Raw genomic sequence first — 23717 nt, forward strand, 5'->3', positions numbered from 1 at the left:
TGTCACCCGTGATCACACAATCTTGCGAGCAGCTGACACGTTGCTTTCGGCACATCGGCGCATACGCCACCATACACTTTGCGTTATCTTCGCCGCTGTCCCACACTAATCGGTTGCTCGGATTGCGCAATCCGGATCGTGTGCGCATATTGACGATGCGAAGATCGTTGAGTTCTCGACATGTTGGGACTCGCAGTATTGCCTCACGGCTGGCTAATGGCGTTGCGGTCCGGGCAACCGTCTCCGCGCTTACATTGTACCCTTTCAGCCTGAACCCCACACCGCCATTCGCTTAGCCCCACGCGGTGCGGCTTATTGTGCTGTGTACCTTATATGAACCATCAAGGAACAGATGACTGACCTGCGAAAATCCCTCGTCGTCCTTTTCACGATTTGCACGCTGGTCGGACTTTCGTTTTCAAGGTCATCCAAAGCTTGCGCTCTTGCTGCTTCTTCTCATAGGAGTATCGACGACCTTCGTTTGCCTTGCTAGCAATCTTGTTCACGAGCATCGAGTTTGACACTCCCGCTGTAGACTTAATCAGCGAAAACGCTAAGACTTTGTGCCTGTCACGCGTTTTGGTTCTGCATTGGTCCCGCGTTTCAATTGACTTGTGCAGTGTCACTAAACACAGTAAGCTACGCCTCCTAAGCCATGTCGGCCGTCACATCCCTGTATAACCAACCATCCCGTCGTGGTATAAGAGTTTCCCGCGGAGATCACAGGTACTATCCTTGTTCACATTCCCACCATGATACAACCTACCCAAAATGGCGAGCGGTATGAGCTCACAAGCCCAACGGAGATGCCCAAAGCGGGTGCATTCCTATGGAACCAACGTATGATGATTCAGGTCACATGTCGCGGTTTTGCAACTGCACAATACATGCAACCCGAGCCCGCCAAATATGCCTACGCGCCCAACCTCGAAGCGAAGACCTTTATGCAACCGGAACAAAACTACTATGCTCACCACCCTGGCCGATTCGTATATATCAAGGATGAGGAGAGCGGCGAGATCTTCTCGGCGCCGTACGAGCCGGTAAGGGCAAAGTTGGACCGCTTCACCTTCGATGTAGGCAAAAGCGACATCAAATGGCTTGTGGAGAAATCTGGCATCCGTGTCGAGATGACCTTTCTGCTACCTACAGACGATGTTGCTGAACTCTGGAGCATCAAAGTGACCAACATCTCAGGTCGCAAGCGCAATCTGAGTGTCTACCCCTACTTCCCATTGGGCTACATGTCGTGGATGAACCAAGAGGCGGAGTGGAATACGAATGTTGGGGGCGTGGTCGGAAGCTGTAAAACTCCATACCAAAAAGCCGAAGATTACCCCAAGACGAAGTACCTGAAGGATAAGACCTACTTCCTCTGCGAAACCACACCAGTCTCATGGGAAGCGAAGCAAGAAGCTTTCGAAGGCGAAGGAGGCCTACAAGCGCCATCGGCACTGAAGGAGTCACAGCTTTCGAATAGCGACGCCCGTTACGAAACCCCCACCGCAGTCGTTCAATATTGGGCCGAGCTGGGTGAGAACGAAAGCAAAGAATACAGATTCCTTTTCGGCCCCGCATACGACGAAACCGAAATACTCGACATGCGCAAGAAGTACCTAAACAAGATGGCGTTTGCTAAAGCGGCCAAAGACTACGAAGACTACATTCAACGTGGTAGCGGCTGCGTACGTCTCGAGACTCCGGACAAAGATCTCGACAACCTGGTCAACAACTGGCTACCCCGACAATTGTACTACCACGGCGACGTAAACAGACTCACGACCGATCCTCAAACGCGAAACTACCTTCAAGACAACATGGGCATGAGCTTCATCAAACCAGAAGTAGCGCGAAAAGCTATCACCACAGCGGTTGGTCAACAAGAAAAGAACGGCTCAATGCCGGATGGTATTCTACTAGCCAAGGGAGCGGTACTCAAGTACATCAACCAAATCCCTCACACGGATCACTGCGTCTGGCTACCCATCGCCCTCGAAATCTACCTCAGCGAAACCGGCGACTACGCGCTTCTAGACGAGAAAGTGATCAGCATGTACGGCGACACATTCACAGTCTTCGAGCGCTTCAGCCGCGCCATGGACTGGCTCCTGTCTTCAAACGCAAGAGACGACCGCGGTCTATCTTACATTGCGCAGGGCGATTGGTGCGACCCGATGAACATGGTCGGTCCCAAAGGCGTCGGTGTGTCCGGCTGGCTCACCGTCGCAACCGCCTACGCCGTCAACCTATGGGCGCAAATCTGCGAAGACACTGATAAACCTGATATCGCAAAGAAATACCGCACCGGCGCGGAACAAGTAAATGAATCAGCTAACGATCATCTCTGGGATGGCGACTGGTTCGCCCGTGGTATCACAGACGACAACGTGACGTTCGGCATCAAAGACGACAATGAAGGTCGGATTTGGTTGAACCCGCAGGCATGGTCTATCCTCGGTGGCGCAGCGTCTCCAGAGCAGATTTCGAAAATCCTGCCCCAGGTCGACGAACAACTCACGACACCCTACGGCGTCGTCATGTTCGGTCCCCCCTTCACCGCCATGCGCGAAGATGTCGGTCGCGTAACGCAGAAGTACCCCGGTCAAGGCGAGAATGGCTCAGTGTACAACCACGCAGCTGCGTTCTACGCCTGGGCTCTTTACGATATCGATGAAGTCGACCGCGCATACGCTACTCTCCGCGCTATGATCCCCGGTCCAGATGAAGAGGATCTGATTCGCCGTGGTCAACTCCCCATTTTTATTCCTAACTACTACCGCGGTGGGTATGGAATTAAGCATCTAGACCGCACAGCCGGTCGCTCAAGCCAGCTGTTCAACACCGGAACTGTGAGTTGGGTGTATAGATGTTTCATCGAGGGACTGTGTGGGTTGAGGGGTGTGCGAGAGGGTCTGAAGATTGCGCCGAAGATGCCGAGTGATTGGAATGAGATGAAGGTGAGGAGGGAGTTCAGAGGCGCGGTATTTGATGTTCAGATCAAGAGGGGAGATGTCAAGGACGTTAAGGTTGTGGTTGATGGGGAGGAGATGGAGGGATGCGTTGTTAAGAATGTTACGGCTGGGAAGACGTATAAGGTACTTGTTGAGGTACCGAGGGCGAAGAAGAGTGGGGTCAATGGGACGAGGTCGAATGGGGTTAAAACGAATGGAGGACTGACGAATGGATCAGCGATGAATGGGAATGGTACCAATGGTACGAAGTAGAGGTGGCATAGCTGATTTGCGAATTCCGAATCTTCGTTCTTCTAGGTTATTTCCATCACGTGTTTACTAAGAAACTTTACCCAAGCCAAGTCATCATGCCATATTTCCGTCTTGATGTGGAAGTTTCATCTATGCTCCTCACGCGAAAAGAACATATCCACACTATTCCTCCACGCCCTCTCCGCAACCTCCTCGACATCAACACCCTTAATCCCAGCAACGACCAAGGCCACCTTCTCCACACTGCAACTCTCATTCCTCTCCTTCACCATATCGCCCATACTGAACTTATCCTTTTTCCTGCTCCCCCACGACCACTTCGTCGCGTTCTTCAAATACGCCTTTGCTACTTCACTAGAAGCTTGGATATCACCCCACGGGGCATCCGTTTCAACCTGCAACTTGTCCAAGGGTACATGCCTAATCATATCCAAGCTATCGCGGTCCCGGAAAGCAAAATTGTTGACACTGACATGTAGCCCCAGGGCGATCAAAGTCTGCATCTGCGCTGTGGTACCGACGAAAGAGTGGACTAATCCGGATCGTAGAGGCAGGTGGTCCATGTAGGGTTCGAGTATGGCGATGAAGTCTTCGAATGCGGCGCGACAGTGGAGGAAGAGGGGTAGTTTCCATCCTGCGCTTACTATCATGTCGAGCTGACGCTTGAACACGCGTATCTGAACGTCTTTAGGGGCTTCGGCCAGCTTATCGTAGTCTAGACCGAGCTCTCCGAACGCGGCTAGGAGGTGCGGCTCTTCTTCCATGGTCGTTGTGATGCTGTCGGACAGGTTCTTGTAGTATTCTTCTCCACCTTCGTCTGCTTCGAATGCATGGTATGGATGCACGCCAATTGTGATTTTGCATTGTTCGGGTCGTTTTCGCGCTATGTCGAGATTGAAAGACGCGTCGGATGCGTACATGCCTGTCAGCATGACTTTCTCAACACCGGCGGCTGATGCGCGGTCGAGCACGGTATCGAAGTCTGGCTCATGGTATTGTTTGCCTCGATAGATACCGGCGAACTCTTTGGCAGTTGCAGTGACGGCGACCTGGATACATTGACGTGTTGGTTCAGCCAAGTCGCATCATTACGGGAATGGGTGCGCGTACGTCTGCGTACCGGAGCGTCGTGGAAGGTGCAGAGGGTGCCTCACCGGGGAATCCCTCTAATAGCGTGGGTGGTAACATTCTGTGTCAAGATGGAGGACTGTGATATGGTGAACATCGTGGCGATGCAACTCCTGGAGGTGCGTCACTTTCGGAAGTGACACTTCCGATCTCGGAATTGTGCTGGTCACGTGCAGTAAAGTGGATCAAGTGGATGAAGTCGCTTGGATTCAGGCCGCGGCTGCTCTCTGCTCACTGGCATCATGCATAAAGCATTTTCCATCGCGATGGTTTTTATCCGGTAGTTGAAATTTACTCTTAAAAAGACAGCCCGTTCCGAACAACAGCCACGTAGCCTCCCTTAGGGCAAAAAAACGTCCCTTCTTCGTTGATCAGAGCTGTTTCCAACGAGCTCGTATCGAGCCAGTCCCGTGGCAAGAAAAAATGTTTTTGCATCCCATCTATACCGTTTTCTAAATCCCAAGTACATAGCTGGTTGTCGTGGTCTAGATACGCGACTCTTCCTTTTGTGATGCCCACTAGTCTTTTCGCGCGTCGAGCGAGTTCTGGTGTGCACTCCGGTGTAAAGGACGCGATTCGTGATTCGATCGTGCGAGACATCTTTATCGCTTCCACATGGAGACCAGAATGAGAGAGTTGAGATACGACTCCTTGATAATGGCTCGCTGGGAGCGTGCCGTACAGAATTTGTCCACTCGATGGAATGGCTTCCGCCCACACGACGATTTTCTCGATATGATCATGCTTTTGCGGCTCCGAACACTCTTCCTGTTCTATTTCTGGCTCGGACTCGATCGCAACACTGACTTGCACGCTCATAGTGGACCATTGATAGCTGGTCAGTAATTGAGGCTCAAGCCAAATGAGTGACGTTATATCCAGAGGATCCTGTACCCAACGGCGACGCTGTCTAGATCCCCAGTCTTTGAACCACAGCCGCTGCTTCGATCGTGTATCGTATAGCTGATCGGTCGATGATGTCGATATCAACAAATATTGCTCGTCTGGACTGAAGACAAATTGATGTACAGGCTCTGACACCCGCGCGTCTAGCACTGGGTAGACGCGCCACTGATCCTTGGCCTTCATTTCTAATCTCTTTGCGATGACGCGAGCAGAATCGTCGCTGGATACCATGTATCGCCCGGATGGTGACCATTGCATACGAAGTACGGATGTGGTGGATGAGTGGGTGTAGACTTTGCGAATGGGGGTACTGTTTGCAACTTCGTGGATGATAACCGAGCCATCATCCCTCCCGCAACAATAATAAGTATCAGATCCACTACTAGATACCGCCGATACGAAGGCCTTGGTATTATCGATGTGCGACATGGTCGGCTCGCTAGAAACTAAGCTCAATTCATCCAGGCTAGACTCGTCCTCCATGTCGTGCTCATCAGGGCGAACGAGAACGTCCGGCTCCCAGACATTACATACCGAGTCTCTCACATCATAGAGCCTCTGACCATCTGGGCTGAATGCTACGTCCCTCACGAAGTCGTTGACGCTACCAAGCTGGTATATCAGAGACAGGCGCGGAAAGGCCCATACGCTGATCGTTCCACTGTGATCTGACGTGAGCAAAAGACTACCTTCAGAATTTATAGCAAACTCGCGGGCTTTCAGATGAGGGTAAGCAAGTTGCTGGTCATCAAATAGTCGCCACTCTACCAAGTTGGCATCTTGACAGAGGATGAAGAGCGAATCGCCGTCGACTTGCCAACGAAGATCTTCTGGGCCTGAAAGTGATGTTATAGACGAGCGAAGCCGGCGTATCCGAGCTGGTTGGAGCGCAGTGGCTTGGAAGTGCCAAATCAGAGGCACTTTGCCACGCCAGGCTATGGCGGCAGCGGTCGCGTCTGGGTTGATTGCCATAGCCGTAGGGCAGCCATTGTAATCTTGACTCGGCGATTCGAAAACGTAATGCTGCACTATGCTTGATGTTGAAAGGTCGTGTACAGTGACTGAACAGTCGTCAGACCCAACGACAAGATGCGCGTCGTTGTTGGCGAAAGACATGGCGATGATTCGCTTCGTCGTTGAGTTGTCAATTCGCGACGTCAATCGACCAGACGATAGTTCCCATACCGCGCAATGGCTAAGACTCGCTGTCGCCAACAACGTCCCACTATTGTTGAGAGTCACCACCGCTACGTATTCACCTACTTCCATCCGACGTGCCTTCTCACATGTTTCAGTATGCCACACGAGGATGCTACCGATACTACTGATCAACGTGACGAAGTATGATTCTGTCGCCAGTACCTGCGAAGCTATGTAATCGTCGCCTACGCTGACACGAGCTAGGCGATCGTCCCAGCCATCGGAAGGAAGTCCAGTAACTGTGAGCTGTCCCAGTTTGTGCTCTCCATAGGTAAGAGTAAACATCGAACCTTTCGGGCAAAAAGGAACAATGTCTTGGTAGATCGACAATGGTTTCGCTAGGAGAATGGAACCAAATCTTCCAACAAGTCGGATGAGATCGATGGCCCATGACTGTAGCCACTTTGGATCATCTTCTGGTAATTTGGTCAGGCTATCCAACACAGGAGACGAGTCCTTATGCATTCTAGCATGCTTTTTCCTCTTTGCATAAGCTTTCAAATACCTCGCTGATCTCGTCAAGTAGCGTAGGTTGGCGGATAACGCGATAGCCTCAATCCAGGAGAGACAGTATGAAGAGAAGAACACTTTTAGTGCGTTTGTGATTTCGGTGCTCGCCGTTGGGGATTTGGAAATATGATATGCCCAATAGCATGTAGCATAACCCAGCAGAGGAGCACCCTGTTCGGCTAAGAGAAGGCGGTTGCTCCGAATGCCTCGTTTCGGATCAACATCGGCTGTTGATATTGCATGGAATGTTCGGGGCCAAGTATCTTGGGACAGGTATCCGAGACAACGTTCCGCAATCTGGAGATGGGCTTGACGAGGTTGAACGAAAGCGATCCTGGTAGCTTGGTTGGTTGTGAGAAACTGACGCGCGGTGTCATGGATCAAAGTTATTTTTCCGTTGTCAGTGTTGACAAAGTGTGCACAGATCTGATTGACGGTATCTTCAAGATTCAAAAAGCCAGTGAATGTAGGTTCGAGAGCAAGCTGTAACTCCTCTAGTCCCAGGGGCCGCCAGCTGCAGCTAACCCATGATAGTATCATGTGTGCGAGGCTTTGAGTCCTTTCAGGTTGCGAAAGAAGCTTGGCTAGCATTTGTTCGTAAAGACCCACCATGCCCGCTGGTAGTTCGGTCAAGGCCTTATCAATGTCATCTTGAGTATGACAGCTTTGTCGGAGGGATCTCAAGGAAAGACGAACCCAGAGGAACGACCCGGACGCTTTTGCCAGAATCTTCTCGACGATGTCTTGTTGAACAGTCTCAGCAGCTGTCAAGATGTCGCGTATGGAAGTGGCCACATAGGCTCGTATGTCTCTCGCTGTATCGCTTTCTGACAAGAAGCGTACGGTGACTGGAGATCCTTCGCCCTTAGTTGCGGTGGGTACCTTCATGGGCCTGCTGCTCAGGAAGATCTTGATAGCGGTAGCTGACCGTATTCTCAGGAGAGAGTTGATGACCAGTGAGTGCGAATCGGCCTCATCTATCCCGTCGAGTATCCAAAATAGTGGCTGTGGGAACGCAATTTTGAAGATGATGCCTTCGAAGACCTTCTCCCATATTGTGCGAAAGTTTTGATCTTGCGAAGTGAACTTGATGCCGGTCTCGGCATGGAAAGAAAACAAGGCTTCTCGGAACACTTGGCTCTTTTGGGCAAGCTGTGAAGCGATGCTACGAAGACAGTATGCGGCAGTTCGCTTTGTCTGGTGCCCTGTCGAGAAGAAGTGATACTGACAGCTCGTCTTTTGGTCCTTCAAGTGATGTGCCACCATACTGGAAAGGGCCGTCTTACCGCTCGCGGGTAGTCCAAATAGCCAGAAGACCGGAGTAGTGCGATCGCCCACCGAGCTCTTCCAACGTGTGAAGTCCGACTTTTGTAGAAGCCATTGGCCGGTTCCGTCCATAATCCTGCCATGCCTGGATTTGAGATCGTCTTCAGCATCTTCGTGGACGCCCAGAATCGCGGCGATCTTTTGGCTATCTTCGATACGATCGACGAGGTCGACAGCAGGAACTGTTCGTACATCAGCACGTGTTACTTTTGTAAGGACCCAAAATTATGAATCATACCTTCAGTTGGTGAAGCCTCTCTAGCGAAATGGCTGATCGTATTTCTCACTCTTATATATTGAGTGTCTGTAGGGCTCTTGAACTTGCATATGGTGTGATGATTTGCGCGCAGTGAGCCCGACATTTCTCCAGGTAACTGAAGGACAGCCGAATCTTTTTCCACAATCTTTAGGCGTCAGTCCAGGATCACAGTACAAAGAAAGCGGGGCGGTTACCATCGCATCTTTGAGGCCGATGCTGGTCTTCTCTGTTTCAAAGTATGACATCAAGGCAAGGTCATAACAGTGGTGACGAAACTGCTCGTTGATCTCGTGAAGGGTATTACTGTGTAATTGGAGCTCGGCGACATAGCTTTTCGACGGTGGGCCCAAGGGAAGGCTTGCAAGGATGTTGTTCAGGGTGGACGCCGACTGCGCTCCGCGGTGAGGGGTCGCGAGGAAAATGATGCCGTAAAACGAAGCGGCAATGTCGGCGAATTGTGAATCCTGTTTACCCAGCAGGTATGCCTTCTTGACCACTAAGCCACCCATTGAATGGGCAACGAAGATGATCTTCTTTGGCCTGACGGCTCTCCCGTTCGAGCTGGTGAAAGTCAAAATCTGGAGCAAAAGGTCTTTCGCGAAATCGGAGATATTGAGATTAGCTCCTGACCCTCTCCAATTGGAATCGTAACCAAACGTGAAGACCCTCCATGTTGATAATGCCCCTTCATGTTCAAGCCAGCTCGGCCAGAAGTTGTTCAGATCGCGCTCCCAGCTCCATGTAGTCCACGGGTGACCTCCCAAACCGTGTACGAAGACTATATCCCCGCTTGATTCAAGTCGATCGATCACGAGATGCAGTCCTAATTCGTCGCGGGATCGATTGTTATGGGCTAAGGGTCTGCTGAGGACTCCGGCGTTGAGTGTACTCGTCGTCGATATCAACGAGCCGCTCCTGGAGGGCGCGCTGGTCTTGAACCTTGGGGAGGCTATGGAGGTATTTTGCCCGCTGTCGGTAGATTGAAGCTCCGTCCGATGAAAGGTCGACTCGGTGTCCAGGTTGTCGTTCTCATCGCTTTCGGGTATCGGCTCTGATCGCAATCGGAGCCTATGAAGCTTCGTCAATTTAGCTTTCATGCACAAGGCTGAGATCAGATATGCTTACTACACTAGGCCTCGATGCCATCGAACATTACCATGTGTCACTAAGCCACGAAGGTATATGCAGCATGGATGATAGCCCTGAAGAATAGTAGTAATGACTTCGCCATCGCGTCCAAGGCTGTGAAATTGAGATACGTCCAAGGAATTAAGAGGCTAATTAGTCAGGCCGTCAGGCTGCTTCCCAAGGTTGCAAGGACGGGAAGGTAGTTGCCCTGTGGTGCGGGGTACTATCAGCTCGTGTGTCAGCCTCTCTGCCGTGCCGCATATGCATGCTTCTCTTGTCAGTGTGATCGAGTACTGTCGTTCACCACCTCTCCTCGCCTATTGGCTATCTCTGCACCCACCAATATAAGCCCACGCGGATTGCGACATTTCAGCCAATCATCGTTCAGCGGCTATTTGGCGAAGGAACACAGCGCCTTCCACTGACGACATTGTACGGTGAGAGGCCCGTGCTTATCGGGGGAGGCTCACCCTACACTTACTAGAAGCCTTCTCTCATCACCACCAGACGCTAAGACATCATGAGTACTACCGTGGCAGAAGACGTCCACACCATATCCAAGATCGCCATAGGCAAGGCGCAAGCGGACTTGGAAGAGACGCCAACCGAACCCTTCCTGCCACCGCAGGCCAGCGGATCGTACAAGGTAGATGAGCGGGTTGTCGCAGGTAATGTCGCAATTTCTGTTCATGTCCGGCACTTACCTTGGACCAGCATTCCCGATTCCTGGAACTCAGGTAACAGATGCATACAACTACGGTGAATCGCTGTGGGGCAAGACGGCCAAGATCGTGGTGCGACTTCCAACGGGGGAGAATGACAACTACTTTCTGAAGGTCTGGCTGATTGAGCAAACTTATCAGGATATCAAGCACTGACGGCCCAAAGGTTGTAACCCTCGGAAAGATAGGAAGGCATATGTGCGAAGGCGAATACGAGTCGCTCAAAGCCATATATGCCATCTCGCCCTCGTTCGTACCCCAGCCATATGCCTGGGGCAAGATCGAAGGGGCAGAAGAGACGTATTTCTTACTTGCGGCTTTTAGAGATGTAGGCGAACAGGTAAGCGTGCTTCAGCATAACTTCGGAGATCCAGATGCTAATGTCAAAAGCCCGCAGATCCGGTCAAGCTGGCTGCAGGACTCGCTGACATGCATCAACGATCTGTCTCACCAGCTGGCAAATTCGGATTCCACTTCTCGACATGCCACGCCCGGATCGCTCAGGCTGTCGATACTTGGGAAGACTCGTGGTGCACCCTATATGGCCGACATCTAGGTCATGTGATGGAGCTGGCTAAGCCGATCCTCAATTGGCCTGAGTTTGACGTGGTATGCGATCTTACGCTCCAGAAGGTTGTGCCCCGTCTTTTGTTGCCGCTCCAAGCAGAAGGGCGTATTCTGAAACCGTGTCTAATCCATGGTGACTGTTGGGATGGGAACACCGCGATGGACGCCAAAACGGGTGAGGCCTTCGTGTTCGATGTCTGCTCCTTCTATGGGCACAACGAATATGACACTGGTAATTGGAGAGCGCCGCGTCATCGTTTGAGCAGTAAGGCATATATCCGGGCCTACAAGCGCAACTTCCCGGTTTCTGAACCGGTCGAGGACTGGGATGCGCGCAACCTGCTATACTCGTTAACATTCAATATCGGCAACACGATCTACATCCCAGGATCCCAGCAACGCGATGTCGTGTACGATGATATGACTACGCTGTGCAAGCTCTTCTGCCCAGATGATTTGAAAGTTGCGATGGATAAACTCGCGAGAGAAGCTGCTGGCGTCAAGAGCTTGCAATCGGGTCGTGCAAGGATTGATGAGGTCGTCGACGATACCGAGGCCGGTGCGCAGGAAGAAGAGGAGGAGGAGGAAGAAGAGTTGCCACTCTGATGGAGGTCTTGCCGCACATCTGCGCGCCGGTTTATATACATTCCTCGCCCTGGGATACTGTATCGCATGAGAGCTTCGTATCGTAATGATTGATGACGATTCGATGAGAGCACGTCTGTGCGTTGATGAGGTTTAGTGATGGCAGATGGCGGCCACCCGCGTTTCGGCTGTCAACGCGTCATCAGGCGGTGCTGGCAGCCTTCACGCTGACTAAGCAGACCCCTTGCAATCACAGCCTTCCTCTGATCCAAGCCTCATCAACTCAGACCCCCAGAACCCGTTCCCATCTGCCCAAACGTGTGACTCATGTTGAACGCGCCGTCAGTAGTACAGATGTTAATGCCACGAGTCCCGGTTGAAAAGTATGTCTGAACGACAGCATCGAGAAGGAGCAGATAGATACCTTGGACTCCACAGCTTTGTCGGAAGTGACAAGTAGTACCGTGTAGTTTACATTGAATGTCTCCCATAGCGTACGAACGCTGACCCCCAGGGCCGTATGCATTCATCCCACACTCACTTTACGAGATTGATACCATACTTTGCATACGGAAAGTCATCAAGGCTTGATCTCAGCTCCGCCAACCCATCGTGCGACATCAAGCGGCCGTCTTCTGCAGCAACAGGGCTCCTTGCATCTCCTTCCACGGGCATCCCATAATCCGGCGCTACACCATCTTCCTCCGTCCTTCCCATGAGTACATCCATCTCCCGTCCTTTGCAGACCTCCGCAAGCCCAGGATGTGGGACCCAGACAACACGCATACCCGCCCTTCTCGCTGCCTCCACACCTGCGATCGAGTCCTCAAACACCAAGCACTCCGCAGGTTCCAAAGCACGCTCGCCACGTGCTGTCTCGGCAGCATTCAATCTCTTCAAAGCGAGAAGAAAGATATCGGGTTCTGGCTTCTTCTTGCTATCACACATCTCCGGATCATCACCAAAGACGTGAAAGGCAGGGTCATCGAACGCAGCATTGATAGCTGGTATATGCGACGTCTTGAGTGCAAACTTGTGATGGCCAGCGGAACTAGCCAGCGAAAGCAGCACAGACGGTGACGTCTTCGTTTTGAGGGTCGTGAGAAGACTTTCCACACCCGGAAGCACCTTACTGTTCTTGAACAGATGTGTGCCTTCTTTCTCTTTCGCGGACCATTCAGCTGGGGTGAGGGGTACTTGCGCCCAGTCTAATAGGCGCTTGGTACCCTGTACTAAGCATTAACATCATGGGGTGAGATGACAGGGCTGAGCAACACAGACCTTTGTACCTCTGCTTTGCTGTGTCGCCTTGACCGCCCATGGGTAGTGTGGTTTGCCATATTCTCGGAGTATGTTGTTGTAGATGTCTGTGTAGATATCTTCTGAGTTGATGAGCGTGCCGTCTACATCAAAGATGCAGGCGCGTACAGGCGGTAGCGAAGCCATGGGATCTACAGCTGATAGAGCGCGATCTGGACTTTGTCTCTTGGCTTAGTTGTGCAAGATGATCTGCTCCAAGGTTGGGCAGCTGGAGGACCCTGAACTGCGGACCTGAACATCTACCCCGCGGTCACTAACCGAATCGGGGCTAGCCGCCGCGCAGCATGTGAAGTGAACGGCATCGTTCAAAATGTGCATGCTGGCAATTGGCTTACAAGTTAGACGATATCTACAACTGAATCTAAGTCCATGGCAGCTGACTGCCACGCCTAGAAGCAGTACTTCCAGGCTAGTCGACTTTCACACTGGCCACTCTACCTAGGTAGTCTATCTTTCGCATCTGCCCCCCATAGCTAACACAGCCTTCAGCTAGAGATGCATGGTCACACCAATACGCTACAACACATTCGGCTTCAGTAACCGAATATCAAGGTCGGCGAGGACAAGGCACTTCGTGGCGAAGAATGAAGCTCGCAAATCCTCTGCCTTCGGCTTCCTAGCGAAGTCCACATGAGGTGAGCATCCAATACACGACGGCAGCGCCTTGGAAGAGTAGCCGGTCTCTCGTCAAAATCAAGATACCAATGGCGACCGATAGCAATACCAGGCCGTACGAACTAACGGTTCCTTCAGCCGTCGCTACACCAGTCTTTCAGTCCTGCCCACACCCTCAGACCTGCAACTTTCCTAATCCAGATCTACACACTCCGATATATGCCAAGGGTACAGCCGCACATGTATTGATCCTCTGCAGCCAGCCACAAATATCGAATAAGCAATGTCGGAGATGCCAGGGACTGCATCAAGTACCATTTCGTCTACTCCAGTCCAAGCTGACCTCAGTATCTGAGTATGTAAGCTATTCTGCTTTGGGACTGCTACCAACTACCGATTCATCCCACTCAGCTCAGACTACATGTTTGCAGATACGAAATGCCAATACATCAAGGTGGGCATCTCACCTGCATCTCACCTCCCCATCGCAGCCTAGGTCGTCCTACAACTCCCACCCCACTCATGCCACGAGTGACATTCACGCGCGCATGACTCATCTTCTACCACCACATGTCACGTATCCCACCACGAGGCTGACAATTAGGTACATGGTGGCTTGCAGGGCGACAGGAAGTAGTAAGTGCACATCTCACTTGTCGTTGCCAGAAGCTCCACTAGACACAATCTCCACTTAACACTTGGGCCAGACTGCCGTCGAACCCACACCACACCGGTGTAGACACTCGTACTATAGCGTGAAAATATGATTAGTCTCGGGTGACGGCAGCGTATCTTGTTCGCAGGACTCTTGTTCCCCACACGGGTCGATCAGCCATGGCGCGCCACGTTGGAGTTGTTCATCTTACGAACGGGAGGTTTGGGGGCGGATATCGTGTGATTGTGCTTGGCAGTTCTGTGGCATTGCGTAGACTAGAGGATAGGTAGCTTGTCGAGCAATGCTGTCGCATTGGGTGCGTTGACATTCGGCGTACAATATCACGTGTAACAATGTCGACGATGTAACAAAGCCATTGTGCGAGGTTGCTGCAGCTAGGCAAGATACGATACCTTGATACGGTGTTGTAGGCGGGCGCGGCATAAGAGCGGCAAAGCAGCTTGGTGTCATGTACGAAGCTATTCTTAGCGCTCACTCATTCCCGGGCTCGTATCGCACATCGTGAGGCTAGGATCGGAGTGTGTAGGACTACGGAGCGAGGTCCGTATCGTTCCGCTGGTAAGGCGCGCCATCTCGCTCGCCCAGCGACACGGTCGGCCAACGACGGGCGATGTGTAACGGACATGCTGTTAGACCCTCTTTCTTTGCACAGACTAGTTCGCAAGGCCGCCAGAGCATGGCGCTCGATTAAACGAAATCAATAGGAGAATTGCTGAGAAAATAGATTAACGCTGCGTGTGTAGTGCGTGTCCTGATTGGTCGTGATAAGAGCCTTTACTTATCCGGTAATACCAAGCAGCGGGACACCTGCCTAAGCGAGTACTAACATGATAGCGGTCCGTATGTTGGACCTGTTTTTTCTTGCCTGTCAGCCGCAATATCTACATGTCGACTATTGAAAAGTTGCAGCTCGCGTGCTGACACGTGCAGACAAAGGCGCCGTACGCATGCAGCCCCGGCTGTCGCCAATGTACCTACCGGACTTGGAAGACAACGCGGCTGCGATGTGGGCATCGGTGTGATCAAGCGCGGTTAGGCATGGGCTGGGAGGCGGTCGAAGTGTAGGAATACTAGACGCTTATATACATGGTCTGCCTGGGATGTAATACGATACCCAGGGTGTTGTTAAACAGCCGGTGCTCCTTCTTACACTCGGAACTTTTGTCAATTCAATATACTTTCGTCGCTCGTTTGACATTCCCATTGCGCCACCCATGGCGCAACTTTATGCCCTGCGGCGGCAGCCGTTTAGCCTGCATCTCCTGGTACTGTCCCTGGTTTGCTCCGCTAGCGCGCAGAGTTCAGCGGCACCCGAACTGCCTAGCAATACCACAACCCCGGAACCGAAGAAAGGATGGTATTCTGAAGGATGTTACACGGACAACGTTGGCGGCCGGTCGCTCTCCGTGGGAATGGGAGTGACCGGTGGTATGACCAACGACAAGTGCAAAGCTGCATGCCGAGCTGGAGGCTTTGTACTGGCCGGTACTGAGTATGCCGGAGAATGTTTCTGTGACAACCAGATTCGAGGCAATGGCGGTCCTGCACCTGACGGCGAGAAGGGGTGCAACATGGCATGCAATGGCAACCAGACAGAGATGTGCGGCGGTCCTGATCGCTTGACATTCTTCCGTTTCTACACAGGTGGTGAATCATCCACCTCCGCCACAGCTACGCCTACTGCTTCTGCAACAGCATCTGCAACTGGTGCATCCAGCGCAGCACCTGTTCCTACCGGCCTCCCGGAAGGCTTTGAGTACAAAGGCTGCTATGTCGATGGACCCGGATTCCGCATCGTCAACTATCAACAACCCGATGATCAGAAGATGACTGTCGCGTCTTGCACCAGCATATGTGCGAAAGCTGGCTATGAGATTGCAGCCATGGAGTACAGCTACCAGTGCTTCTGTGACAATGCTGTTAGTATACTCCAACCTTTCCATCTTTTCCAATACTAACTCGTGCAGGTGAGAATGGGTGGCAAGCCCGCTTCTTCCGAGTCGGAGTGCAACACCAAGTGTGCTGGCAACCAAGCCGAGACGTGTGGAGGCCCCAACCGAATGAGCATCTACTCAAGCCAGGATCCATTGAAGGTCGTCAAAGTCCCAACTCCGACCCAGAACGTAAGCGACTGGCAATACCAAGGATGTATCACCGACATCGGCAACCAAGTATTCCCGCACAAGCTTCTGAACACGACTGGTAACTCGCCAGAATGGTGTCTGAGCCGATGCCAAGCTTTCGGTTACATGGCCGCCGGAATGGAGTACGGCGAAGAGTGCTACTGCGGTGACCTTGACGGTATTGAGAAGATTGGCTCGAAACCTGCCCCAGAGTCTGAATGTAGCATTGCTTGCCCAGGCGACCCTGAAGCGCTATGTGGCGCAGGTAACCGACTCAGCTGGTACAAGTGGGAAGGCGACCCATTGTACGTCTGGGAGTACCCTAAGGGCACTGCAGCGGGACGCTATGAGTTCCTGGTTGGCGGACCCATCATTCCTCTGATTGCGCAGCCTGGTGTCAACGGTAAGGTCTCCTTCCTGGAGAAGCACGGGACAGGCGAGCCGAACACGACTGGTGCATATGAGTTCGACCCTTCGATTGGTGGCGACATCTTTCACGCCTTCCGTGAGCTGACCGGTATCAAGACGGACATCTTCTGCGCTGCAGGCCTGACTCTACCGGATCGTGCCGGCCGACAGATCAACATTGGCGGATGGTCAACAGATTCGTTATTTGGCGTCCGCATCTACTGGCCAGACGGTTCGGCCGGTGTCAACGGTACAAACAACTGGCAGGAAGATGTCAACACTGTCAAGCTCCAAAGAGGTCGCTGGTATCCGACAGGAATGGTCATGGCTAACGGATCGATGCTCATTGTTGGCGGACAAGATGGCTCGAACGGTCCGCCAGTGCCGAATATGGAGATCTTGCCCACTGTCGGACCTGTATACGAAGCGCAGTACCTGAGAGATACTGACCCGTACAATCTGTACCCATTCCTGGTGGTGCTACCATCCGGTGGTATCTTCATTCAGTACTACAACGAGGCCCGCATCCTCGACGAACGCAGCCTGGACACGGTCAAGATCCTGCCAAAGGTACCAGCTGCCGTCAACGATCCTACAGGAGGCCGTACATACCCCTTTGAGGGTACTCAAGTCCTACTTCCGCAGTACTACCCTTACACTGCACCATTGGAGGTCCTCATCTGCGGTGGCGCATCAGCTGCACCAAACGTGGGACTTGACAACTGTGTCAGCATCGAACCAGATACTGCCAATGCCCAATGGAGTCTCGAGCGGATGCCTTCTCGACGTGTTATATCCTGCATGGCAACACTTCCAGATGGCACTTATCTTATCTTGAACGGAGCCGAGATTGGACAAGCAGGCTTTGGTCTTGCAGACCAAGCGAACTTGAATGCTGTCTTATACGATTCCAGGAAGCCGCGAGGCAAGCGCATGAGCGTCATGGCCAACACAACCATTGCGCGCATGTATCACTCGGAAGCTGTCATTATGGATGACGGAAGAGTACTGGTTTCGGGCTCCGACCCGCAAGATCAGGGCAAACATCCTCAGGAGCACCGGCTGGAGGTCTTCCTTCCACCTTATTTGCTCTCCGGCGCAGCGCAGCCTACCTTCGACTTGCCACAGGTCGACTGGATCTGGGAGGCAGACTACTCCTTCACTGTGACTTCATCCTCCGGTGGTGCGATCAAGGTGTCGCTGCTTGGTTCCGAGTCCAGTACCCATGGAAGTTCAATGGGCGCACGCATCTTGTTCCCGAGCGTGTCTTGCTCAGGCCGTTCATGCACTGTCAAGGCGCCGAAGGGGCCATACATCGCTCCTGTGGGCTGGTACAGGATGTTTGTTTTGGATGGGCCTACGCCCTCGCACGCAAAGTGGGTTCGTATTGGGGGTGACCCGGCTTCACTCGGCAACTGGCCCGATGAGGCTGCTTTCCAGCCATTGCCAGGTGTTGGACCTGTCGGAGGGGTCTCAACCTTGAGCGCGAACGCGACTAAGCCAAGATCCATTTCAACAGCACCTCGCAGCTTCCAGGGCTGAACAGGATTTGCACGACGTGTTGAGGAATCTAATGTCTATTTGTTAATCTGTCAGCTCGAGCAACAATACTCACGCAAGGTCGGTCCTAGGTCACTGCGACCCAGTACATAATGGCATGACGGCCTTAGTAGAATTTTTAAAGTCTAATGTACACGTGTCGTAAAATCTGCGTTTGAGCACCATTGAGGTTTAGCGGTGATGCTGTATTGGACGTGTTCGGCGCAAATGAGACTCACTGCTCGATCCAACCTTTTCAGCGCAACGCCGCTTGAACCCCTTCCCTCGCCCCTTCATCCAGCTATCGGCTGCTGGTAGAATTACTCGAAATCGCGTTGTGCGCGCCTCGCCTGAGCCCATCACTTCATCTCTTCGTCTTCGTCCTCACTACTTGGGAAGCTCCACTCACTCGACTGCGCGTAGTCATAACTATCGTCAGAATCTGCCAGACTCATCGCTTTTGTGTCGTATCGCCGAGCGCTGAAGGCAGAGTAAGCAGATCTCTTGGGCGATGGCGATCTTGACCGACGACGTTTGACGGCCTGGACATAGCTTACACTACTGAGATTGACGCGTGGTGTGTCGGGAACCGGAGATGGTGAACGGGGACGCTTCGTAGTCGTTTTGGGTACGAGGAACTGGGGCTGTACGTCATCGCCTATAAGATCGATCACCTCGCGGTCCTCCATGGGCTCAGGATCGTCCTGGGAAGTCGCAGGTGTGAGATGTTCCGGTCCTTGATATCTTCGATGGATGCGATCCCGAATCTCTTCCTCGTTCTCACGCGACTTGGCACGCTTGGTAGGCTGCTGTGGCATGCCCGCTGTCATCAGAGCCCATCGTTCGAGATGGCTGGCGGATCCGGAGACGCCATCCGGAGCTATCTGGTCATCTTCCTTCTGTTTCTCATCCAGCCACTTGCTCACTTTGGGGGCTTTGTAGTTGCGGTTCTGTTGCCGGGGGCGCCAGCTGTTTTGGTAATGTTGCGACATGGTGATGGTGGTGATAGCCGCGTTGATGACGCGAAGACGCGTAGGCAGGCGCAACCCCAGACCCGAAATAGATTAGTCGCGATCCAACTCGATAGCGAGGTAGAAATCAAATTCAGCTGTCGGTGGAATAAATTGTCAAGTGGCAGGCAAAGTCCGCGCAGACCGTCTCCAGAAGCCGAGCAAGACGCGTCCCAGAGGCCGCGTCGAGAATCTGCAATGAAACGCGGCCTGTACGAGCTCGGAATGTGAAGCTGCGACGCACTCTATGGTGGTTTTTTTTCTTCTGGAATTCCTTGAATCTGGTGTTTTGATGCAATAGCGACAATGCGAAGTCGACTAGCGACGGCAAATGCCCAACGCTCTTGCAGCGGTTGAAGGGCCGCCGTTGATCGGCGCCCCTTGCGGGTGGGGACGCGAGCGCGCTTCCTTGGCGCCGATTCGACCGCCATCTGCTGTCTTCCAACTACAAACCTCGCCATACTGATCATTGTGTCTCTGAAAACACCATCTTCAACATAGAAGCCATCGTCACATGCTGGATTCGGCTCGATGCGACATGCAGCAGCCACTGACCACGTCGGCTAATCGCAGCCGGCCACCAACACGGGATTACGCCCGGCAGCCCGTCCTGCACCACACCCACCGCTCGTGGCTCATGTCCGATGCTACTGTCGTATCTGGATGCAGCAGATTGCAGTGGGATTCGGTCACATGTTCGCGCATGCAATCAACTAAACACTCAAAATCTCCAGAACACTCTCGCGGGATGTTGGTTCTCGAAGGCGTCCATGGATAGCGCGGCCATTACATGCTCGGGGCACGCCGACACCGCCTTCGCCAACTCTGACAGGGTAACTCCAAGGAATATGCACGCCATCCCACGTGCCATTCCTGCAAGATACTCCATGAATAAGACGCGGCACATGGCAAGGCCTGGGAACTTCCGTCCGACGACACATCCTTCGCATGCGATTGGCCGGGGCGCCTGAAAAATGCGAACCTAACAACGCAGCATTGATCGTCTGCGCTTGGGTTACCAATGAGCTGGATACCGCGCAATTCATCTAAAGCGCCGTTAGGAAGCCCAAGGCCACCAGTATGACCGCTCTGTCGTGCCCCTCTCCACCCGAAAAGACAAAACACAATGTCAGCCTCGAGCAGCTCGACAGACACTAACGGGAGCGCCCATGATGATTCTACTGCTGAAGGGGCTAGCAGCTCCGGTCCGTCGCTCGAAATCGACGTGGGTTCCCTGTTCCAAACCTTGGCTGTATTAGCTTGCCCGACTGACAGCTGTCATAATAGAGTGAAGATACAGAAGGGCAGAGCGACGAGCGCGACTCCAACTTTGGTGATTCTGCCTACGGTGACAACCAGTCTTCTTACACCATGTCTGCGACGTCCTCCGTGTTCAATTTTCGCTACGAGAACGGCAGACGGTATCACGCATATGCCGAGGGACAGTATCCTGTACCCAATGATGAGGTGTGCTACCATCGGTGTGAGTAGCATTGCTGTTGCTGATACCAACACTAGGTAGAAGCGGACCGATTGGATCTACAGCACCACGCATTCAGGCTCACACTCGATGGCAAACTTTATCGAGCGCCAATCCCAAAAGATGTGCAAAATGTGCTCGACGTGGGCTGTGGAACTGGCATCTGGTCCATTGAGTTCGCTGATGAGCATCCGTCCGCTCGCGTCCTTGGCACCGATCTGAGCCCCATCCAACCCGCTCAGGTGCCCCCAAATTGTGAATTCCTGATCGATGACTGCGAGCAAGACTGGATCTTTCATAATCAATTTGACTACATTCATACACGGGCCATGGTCGCAGCCATCAAGGACTGGGACCGTTTCTTCGCGCAGGCCTACGCCAACCTCAAGCCTGGAGGCTACCTCGAATGCCAAGACCTTGCTTTTCCTATACGGTGCATGGATCCTGACGTGACTGCGGAAAACTCTCCCCTCATCCGCTGGTCAGAGTACTTTCTCGACGCCGCAAAGCAGATTGGTCTCGATGGTACCAGTCCAAGACACTTCACGCCGCAGATTCGTAATGCCGGCTTCAAGAGTATCAACTATAAGAATTACAAGTGGCCTGTAGGGAAGTGGGCAAAGGGCGCGAGATTCAAGCTTCTGGGTCGCTTCGTGTATGAAGATCTGATGGATTGGCTGCCAAGTAGTTCACTGGGGCTCTTCACGCGCGTGCTGAAGTGGTCAAGGGAGGAAGTGGAAGTCTTTCTATCTGAGTGCAGAGCAGAGGCTAAGAGGAAAGACAGACATTTCTATGCTGATGTGTAAGTGAACATCACTTTTGTCAAGCGGTATCTGCTAATTGTGTAGTTTCTTCTACTATGCCCGCAAGCCGGAAGGCGCAAACACTTCAAGTTTAGCAGATGACGACGTAGAATGGGAGGAGTCGATAGACCGTGATGAAGAAGACGAAGGCCACCATGCGAGAGTACCATCAAACACAACCTCTTCCACATCGGTGCCGCTACCAACCACAATCGACGCGACACAGGCTTCAGTCGACCAACTAGCCGCCATTGCCACCAAGGAAGATAATCCTCCCAAAAACGACATGGATGCAACTGCACCAGCACATTCACGACCTGAGCATGAGAGTCCTTCATTCAAAATTAGCGACGGTCAGACTTGATCATGTCGCATTCGAATATGTACATGATATATGAACTCATACAGTAAATGACACATTTTCAACCAAGCTGCTAAAGACAACTCGATGAAATCACGAATCCTAGGACCATGGCGCGTGTTGAGCGATACATCCCCCTCCCTAACACCAAAGACGCCAACAATACACAACCCCGAAGACCCTAGCTATTCCCACAGTCGTCGCAGACACATGCTTTCACACCGCTAGACAGCCACCACGCCCTTGGTCCACGGGCCTCCTCAGACCCCTCTTCCTCCCTTCCTCCTCCCTCTCCTCCCACGTCCACCCCCTCTCCGCTTCCAACCTCCTCACACACCCCTCCCACAGCTTCTCCAATCTCTCATCCCTCCCATTCCATCCCGGCTTCTTCCACACCGGCTTCGCCCAAATATCATCTTCACCTCTAACATACCACCCTTTATCTTTTGTCCAAGTCATCAATTCGCGCCAGTCACCTATGTCCCCATAGTCTGAAAACGAGGGGAGGTGCGGGAAGAGGCGGTGGAAGGCTGCGCGGGGACCTTCGTTTGGTGATATGGGCGGTGTTGTTGGGGTCGGCGATGCGGTGGATGAGGAGGTTGAGGATGGGGAACGTAGGTCGACAATGCGGGAGGCGATTTCTAGCGCTAGGGCGGAGGGAGCAGCGGGTGTGGGATTTATGCGGATGGGGTCGCTGGGTGAATGCTTGGTGGTGGGTAGCACAAGAGGGCCCGCTGAACGTGTGCTTGGTCGCGAAGGGGGGCTGGCGCGGGTGGTCGATAGGAACTTCTCCCGCAAATGTGAAGATGCAGCGGTAGCGGCAGCGGTGCAAGAAGCCGGTCTAGATACTGAACCCGAAGCCGCGTTCCCACGTGACCTCGAAGTTCCGCTTGTCTTCTCCATTGAAATCTCTTCATTTTGAGAGGCTTTCAACGTTTTTGTCCGCTTCCTTCGGCCTCTTTCTTCCACTTGTATCTCCTTTTCCTCTTTTCCCTCTCCGTTACTTGCTTCCACTTCATTATCCATGTCTAGATAAACGCGTTTGCGCTTCAAGCTTCCCCCTTTGGGATCTTGTTGTCCTTGTACTCCTTGTACATCAACCCTACCTCCAACCACAGTCTCATTCCACATCCTCGCCGGGAAACGCAATTTAGGTGATTTCTTCTCCTTTGTTGCAACCGCCACCTCTACTACCCCTTCCACTTCTGGCGCTAAATCATCCTCTACTCTCGCTACCCCTTTCCCTTTGCCTGTATAGGCCTGTGATGATGGTACGGCTTCTTCTTCAACCTCCTCTTCCTCTTCCGTCTTCACATCCTCTTCATGCACACTCTCCGTCTCTTCCCCTTGATCAATATTTCTTTCATGTGCCACAGTAGCCGCAGAATGCGATATCTCGAGATAATGCCACATATTCCTTAACAGATTATCATCCATTGTTTGAACGTCAGGCGTTGTAGCCAGGGGCTGGAATGAGTCGCCTGCTCCTGCTCCCTCAAGTGCAGTCATGGTGGATACATCGTTCCCAACGCTAACAATTGGAGCGGGCGACATGGTATTTAGGAGTTCTGCGTATTTTTCGAAATTTTTGTTGCGAAAAAGAAGATGTGATGTATGAACCTGGGTGCGGGGTTCAAACGTGTTTGTGGTAGTGGTGTGAGTATGTGGTAGTCAGAGTTTTACGTTGCTTGACCGTACGGAGTAGCTGAGCGGCATGTAGTCGCCGGAGAGGTATGTGGTGGTCGAGGTTCTGCGGGTGTGATGTATGAAGCAGTATGTATTGTTCAAACTTGTTCGTGGTGGATGAGCTGGTATGTAGGAGGCAGC

The 23717-nt window shown here is 52.5% G+C and overlaps 10 protein-coding genes across 10 annotated transcripts; 5 read left to right on the forward strand and 5 right to left on the reverse strand.

Moving 5' to 3' along the window:
- The first annotated feature begins 375 nt into the window (after positions 1 to 375).
- Positions 376 to 3254, forward strand: BKA58DRAFT_379250 (Six-hairpin glycosidase-like protein). The gene is made up of 2 exons (XM_046169795.1): positions 376 to 634; positions 706 to 3254. The coding sequence occupies exon 2, from the start codon at positions 753 to 755 to the stop codon at positions 3222 to 3224; it is 2472 nt and encodes an 823-aa protein (XP_046027095.1). The 5' UTR covers positions 376 to 634; positions 706 to 752; the 3' UTR covers positions 3225 to 3254.
- Positions 3255 to 4456, reverse strand: BKA58DRAFT_466974 (TatD family hydrolase). Its single transcript, XM_046175046.1, has 2 exons — positions 4335 to 4456; positions 3255 to 4273 (listed from the first exon to the last, which is right to left on the reverse strand). Exons 1-2 carry the CDS (start codon positions 4410 to 4412, stop codon positions 3350 to 3352), a joined length of 1002 nt encoding a protein of 333 aa, XP_046027096.1. The 5' UTR covers positions 4413 to 4456; the 3' UTR covers positions 3255 to 3349.
- A 76-nt stretch (positions 4457 to 4532) lies between these two features.
- Positions 4533 to 9744, reverse strand: BKA58DRAFT_427811 (NACHT and WD domain protein; the record flags this gene model as incomplete). Its single annotated transcript, XM_046172992.1, has 5 exons — positions 4533 to 5361; positions 5392 to 8439; positions 8502 to 8698; positions 8748 to 9441; positions 9710 to 9744. 5 exons carry the CDS (start codon positions 9742 to 9744, stop codon positions 4650 to 4652), a joined length of 4686 nt encoding a protein of 1561 aa, XP_046027097.1. The 3' UTR covers positions 4533 to 4649.
- Positions 9745 to 10201: 457 nt separating this feature from the next.
- BKA58DRAFT_356412 (Fructosamine kinase-domain-containing protein) lies at positions 10202 to 11682 on the forward strand (the record flags this gene model as incomplete). Its single annotated transcript, XM_046168656.1, has 4 exons — positions 10202 to 10349; positions 10396 to 10517; positions 10570 to 10743; positions 10794 to 11682. The coding sequence occupies 4 exons, from the start codon at positions 10202 to 10204 to the stop codon at positions 11574 to 11576; spliced, it is 1227 nt and encodes a 408-aa protein (XP_046027098.1). The 3' UTR covers positions 11577 to 11682.
- Positions 11683 to 11827: 145 nt separating this feature from the next.
- On the reverse strand, positions 11828 to 13182 carry BKA58DRAFT_334250 (HAD-like domain-containing protein). Its single transcript, XM_046168215.1, has 2 exons — positions 12837 to 13182; positions 11828 to 12782 (listed from the first exon to the last, which is right to left on the reverse strand). The coding sequence occupies exons 1-2, from the start codon at positions 12999 to 13001 to the stop codon at positions 12093 to 12095; spliced, it is 855 nt and encodes a 284-aa protein (XP_046027099.1). The 5' UTR covers positions 13002 to 13182; the 3' UTR covers positions 11828 to 12092.
- An 18-nt stretch (positions 13183 to 13200) lies between these two features.
- On the forward strand, positions 13201 to 14599 carry BKA58DRAFT_379258 (uncharacterized protein). Its single transcript, XM_046169796.1, has 3 exons — positions 13201 to 13317; positions 13365 to 14297; positions 14357 to 14599. The coding sequence occupies exon 2, from the start codon at positions 13580 to 13582 to the stop codon at positions 14183 to 14185; it is 606 nt and encodes a 201-aa protein (XP_046027100.1). The 5' UTR covers positions 13201 to 13317; positions 13365 to 13579; the 3' UTR covers positions 14186 to 14297; positions 14357 to 14599.
- Positions 14600 to 15280: 681 nt separating this feature from the next.
- On the forward strand, positions 15281 to 18379 carry BKA58DRAFT_334254 (copper radical oxidase). Its single transcript, XM_046168216.1, has 2 exons — positions 15281 to 16085; positions 16134 to 18379. The coding sequence occupies exons 1-2, from the start codon at positions 15381 to 15383 to the stop codon at positions 18237 to 18239; spliced, it is 2811 nt and encodes a 936-aa protein (XP_046027101.1). The 5' UTR covers positions 15281 to 15380; the 3' UTR covers positions 18240 to 18379.
- A 38-nt stretch (positions 18380 to 18417) lies between these two features.
- BKA58DRAFT_116198 (uncharacterized protein) lies at positions 18418 to 19360 on the reverse strand. The gene has a single exon (XM_046164037.1). The coding sequence runs from the start codon at positions 19226 to 19228 to the stop codon at positions 18596 to 18598; it is 633 nt and encodes a 210-aa protein (XP_046027102.1). The 5' UTR covers positions 19229 to 19360; the 3' UTR covers positions 18418 to 18595.
- An 838-nt stretch (positions 19361 to 20198) lies between these two features.
- BKA58DRAFT_116254 (S-adenosyl-L-methionine-dependent methyltransferase) lies at positions 20199 to 22000 on the forward strand. The gene is made up of 4 exons (XM_046164038.1): positions 20199 to 20471; positions 20534 to 20713; positions 20765 to 21528; positions 21575 to 22000. Exons 1-4 carry the CDS (start codon positions 20373 to 20375, stop codon positions 21891 to 21893), a joined length of 1362 nt encoding a protein of 453 aa, XP_046027103.1. The 5' UTR covers positions 20199 to 20372; the 3' UTR covers positions 21894 to 22000.
- On the reverse strand, positions 21973 to 23139 carry BKA58DRAFT_379273 (uncharacterized protein). Its single transcript, XM_046169797.1, has one exon. It carries the CDS (start codon positions 23019 to 23021, stop codon positions 22107 to 22109), a length of 915 nt encoding a protein of 304 aa, XP_046027104.1. The 5' UTR covers positions 23022 to 23139; the 3' UTR covers positions 21973 to 22106.
- Between the last annotated feature and the right edge of the window lie 578 nt (positions 23140 to 23717).

Source organism: Alternaria rosae, assembly GCF_020736505.1.
Source record: "Alternaria rosae strain MPI-PUGE-AT-0040 chromosome Unknown BKA58scaffold_3, whole genome shotgun sequence".
In the NCBI taxonomy this organism is placed as follows: domain Eukaryota; kingdom Fungi; phylum Ascomycota; class Dothideomycetes; order Pleosporales; family Pleosporaceae; genus Alternaria; species Alternaria rosae.

Excerpts from the sequence above, each read along its gene's own strand:
- BKA58DRAFT_379250 (XM_046169795.1), top strand. The coding sequence starts at position 753 with ATGATACAACCTACCCAAAATGGCGAGCGGTATGAGCTCACAAGCCCA.
- BKA58DRAFT_466974 (XM_046175046.1), bottom strand. The coding sequence starts at position 4,412 with ATGTTACCACCCACGCTATTAGAGGGATTCCCCGGTGAGGCACCCTCT. Across the intron at positions 4,274-4,334 it reads CGACGCTCCGGTACGCAGAC|GTCGCCGTCACTGCAACTGC; the intron begins GTACGCGCACCC and ends CAATGTATCCAG.
- BKA58DRAFT_334250 (XM_046168215.1), bottom strand. The coding sequence starts at position 13,001 with ATGGCTTCGCTACCGCCTGTACGCGCCTGCATCTTTGATGTAGACGGC. Across the intron at positions 12,783-12,836 it reads AGCAAAGCAGAGGTACAAAG|GGTACCAAGCGCCTATTAGA; the intron begins GTCTGTGTTGCT and ends TGCTTAGTACAG.
- BKA58DRAFT_379258 (XM_046169796.1), top strand. The coding sequence starts at position 13,580 with ATGGCGACCGATAGCAATACCAGGCCGTACGAACTAACGGTTCCTTCA.
- BKA58DRAFT_334254 (XM_046168216.1), top strand. The coding sequence starts at position 15,381 with ATGGCGCAACTTTATGCCCTGCGGCGGCAGCCGTTTAGCCTGCATCTC. Across the intron at positions 16,086-16,133 it reads AGTGCTTCTGTGACAATGCT|GTGAGAATGGGTGGCAAGCC; the intron begins GTTAGTATACTC and ends TAACTCGTGCAG.
- BKA58DRAFT_116198 (XM_046164037.1), bottom strand. The coding sequence starts at position 19,228 with ATGTCGCAACATTACCAAAACAGCTGGCGCCCCCGGCAACAGAACCGC.
- BKA58DRAFT_116254 (XM_046164038.1), top strand. The coding sequence starts at position 20,373 with ATGTCAGCCTCGAGCAGCTCGACAGACACTAACGGGAGCGCCCATGAT. Across the intron at positions 20,714-20,764 it reads ATCCTGTACCCAATGATGAG|GTAGAAGCGGACCGATTGGA; the intron begins GTGTGCTACCAT and ends TACCAACACTAG. Across the intron at positions 21,529-21,574 it reads AGACATTTCTATGCTGATGT|TTTCTTCTACTATGCCCGCA; the intron begins GTAAGTGAACAT and ends CTAATTGTGTAG.
- BKA58DRAFT_379273 (XM_046169797.1), bottom strand. The coding sequence starts at position 23,021 with ATGTGGAATGAGACTGTGGTTGGAGGTAGGGTTGATGTACAAGGAGTA.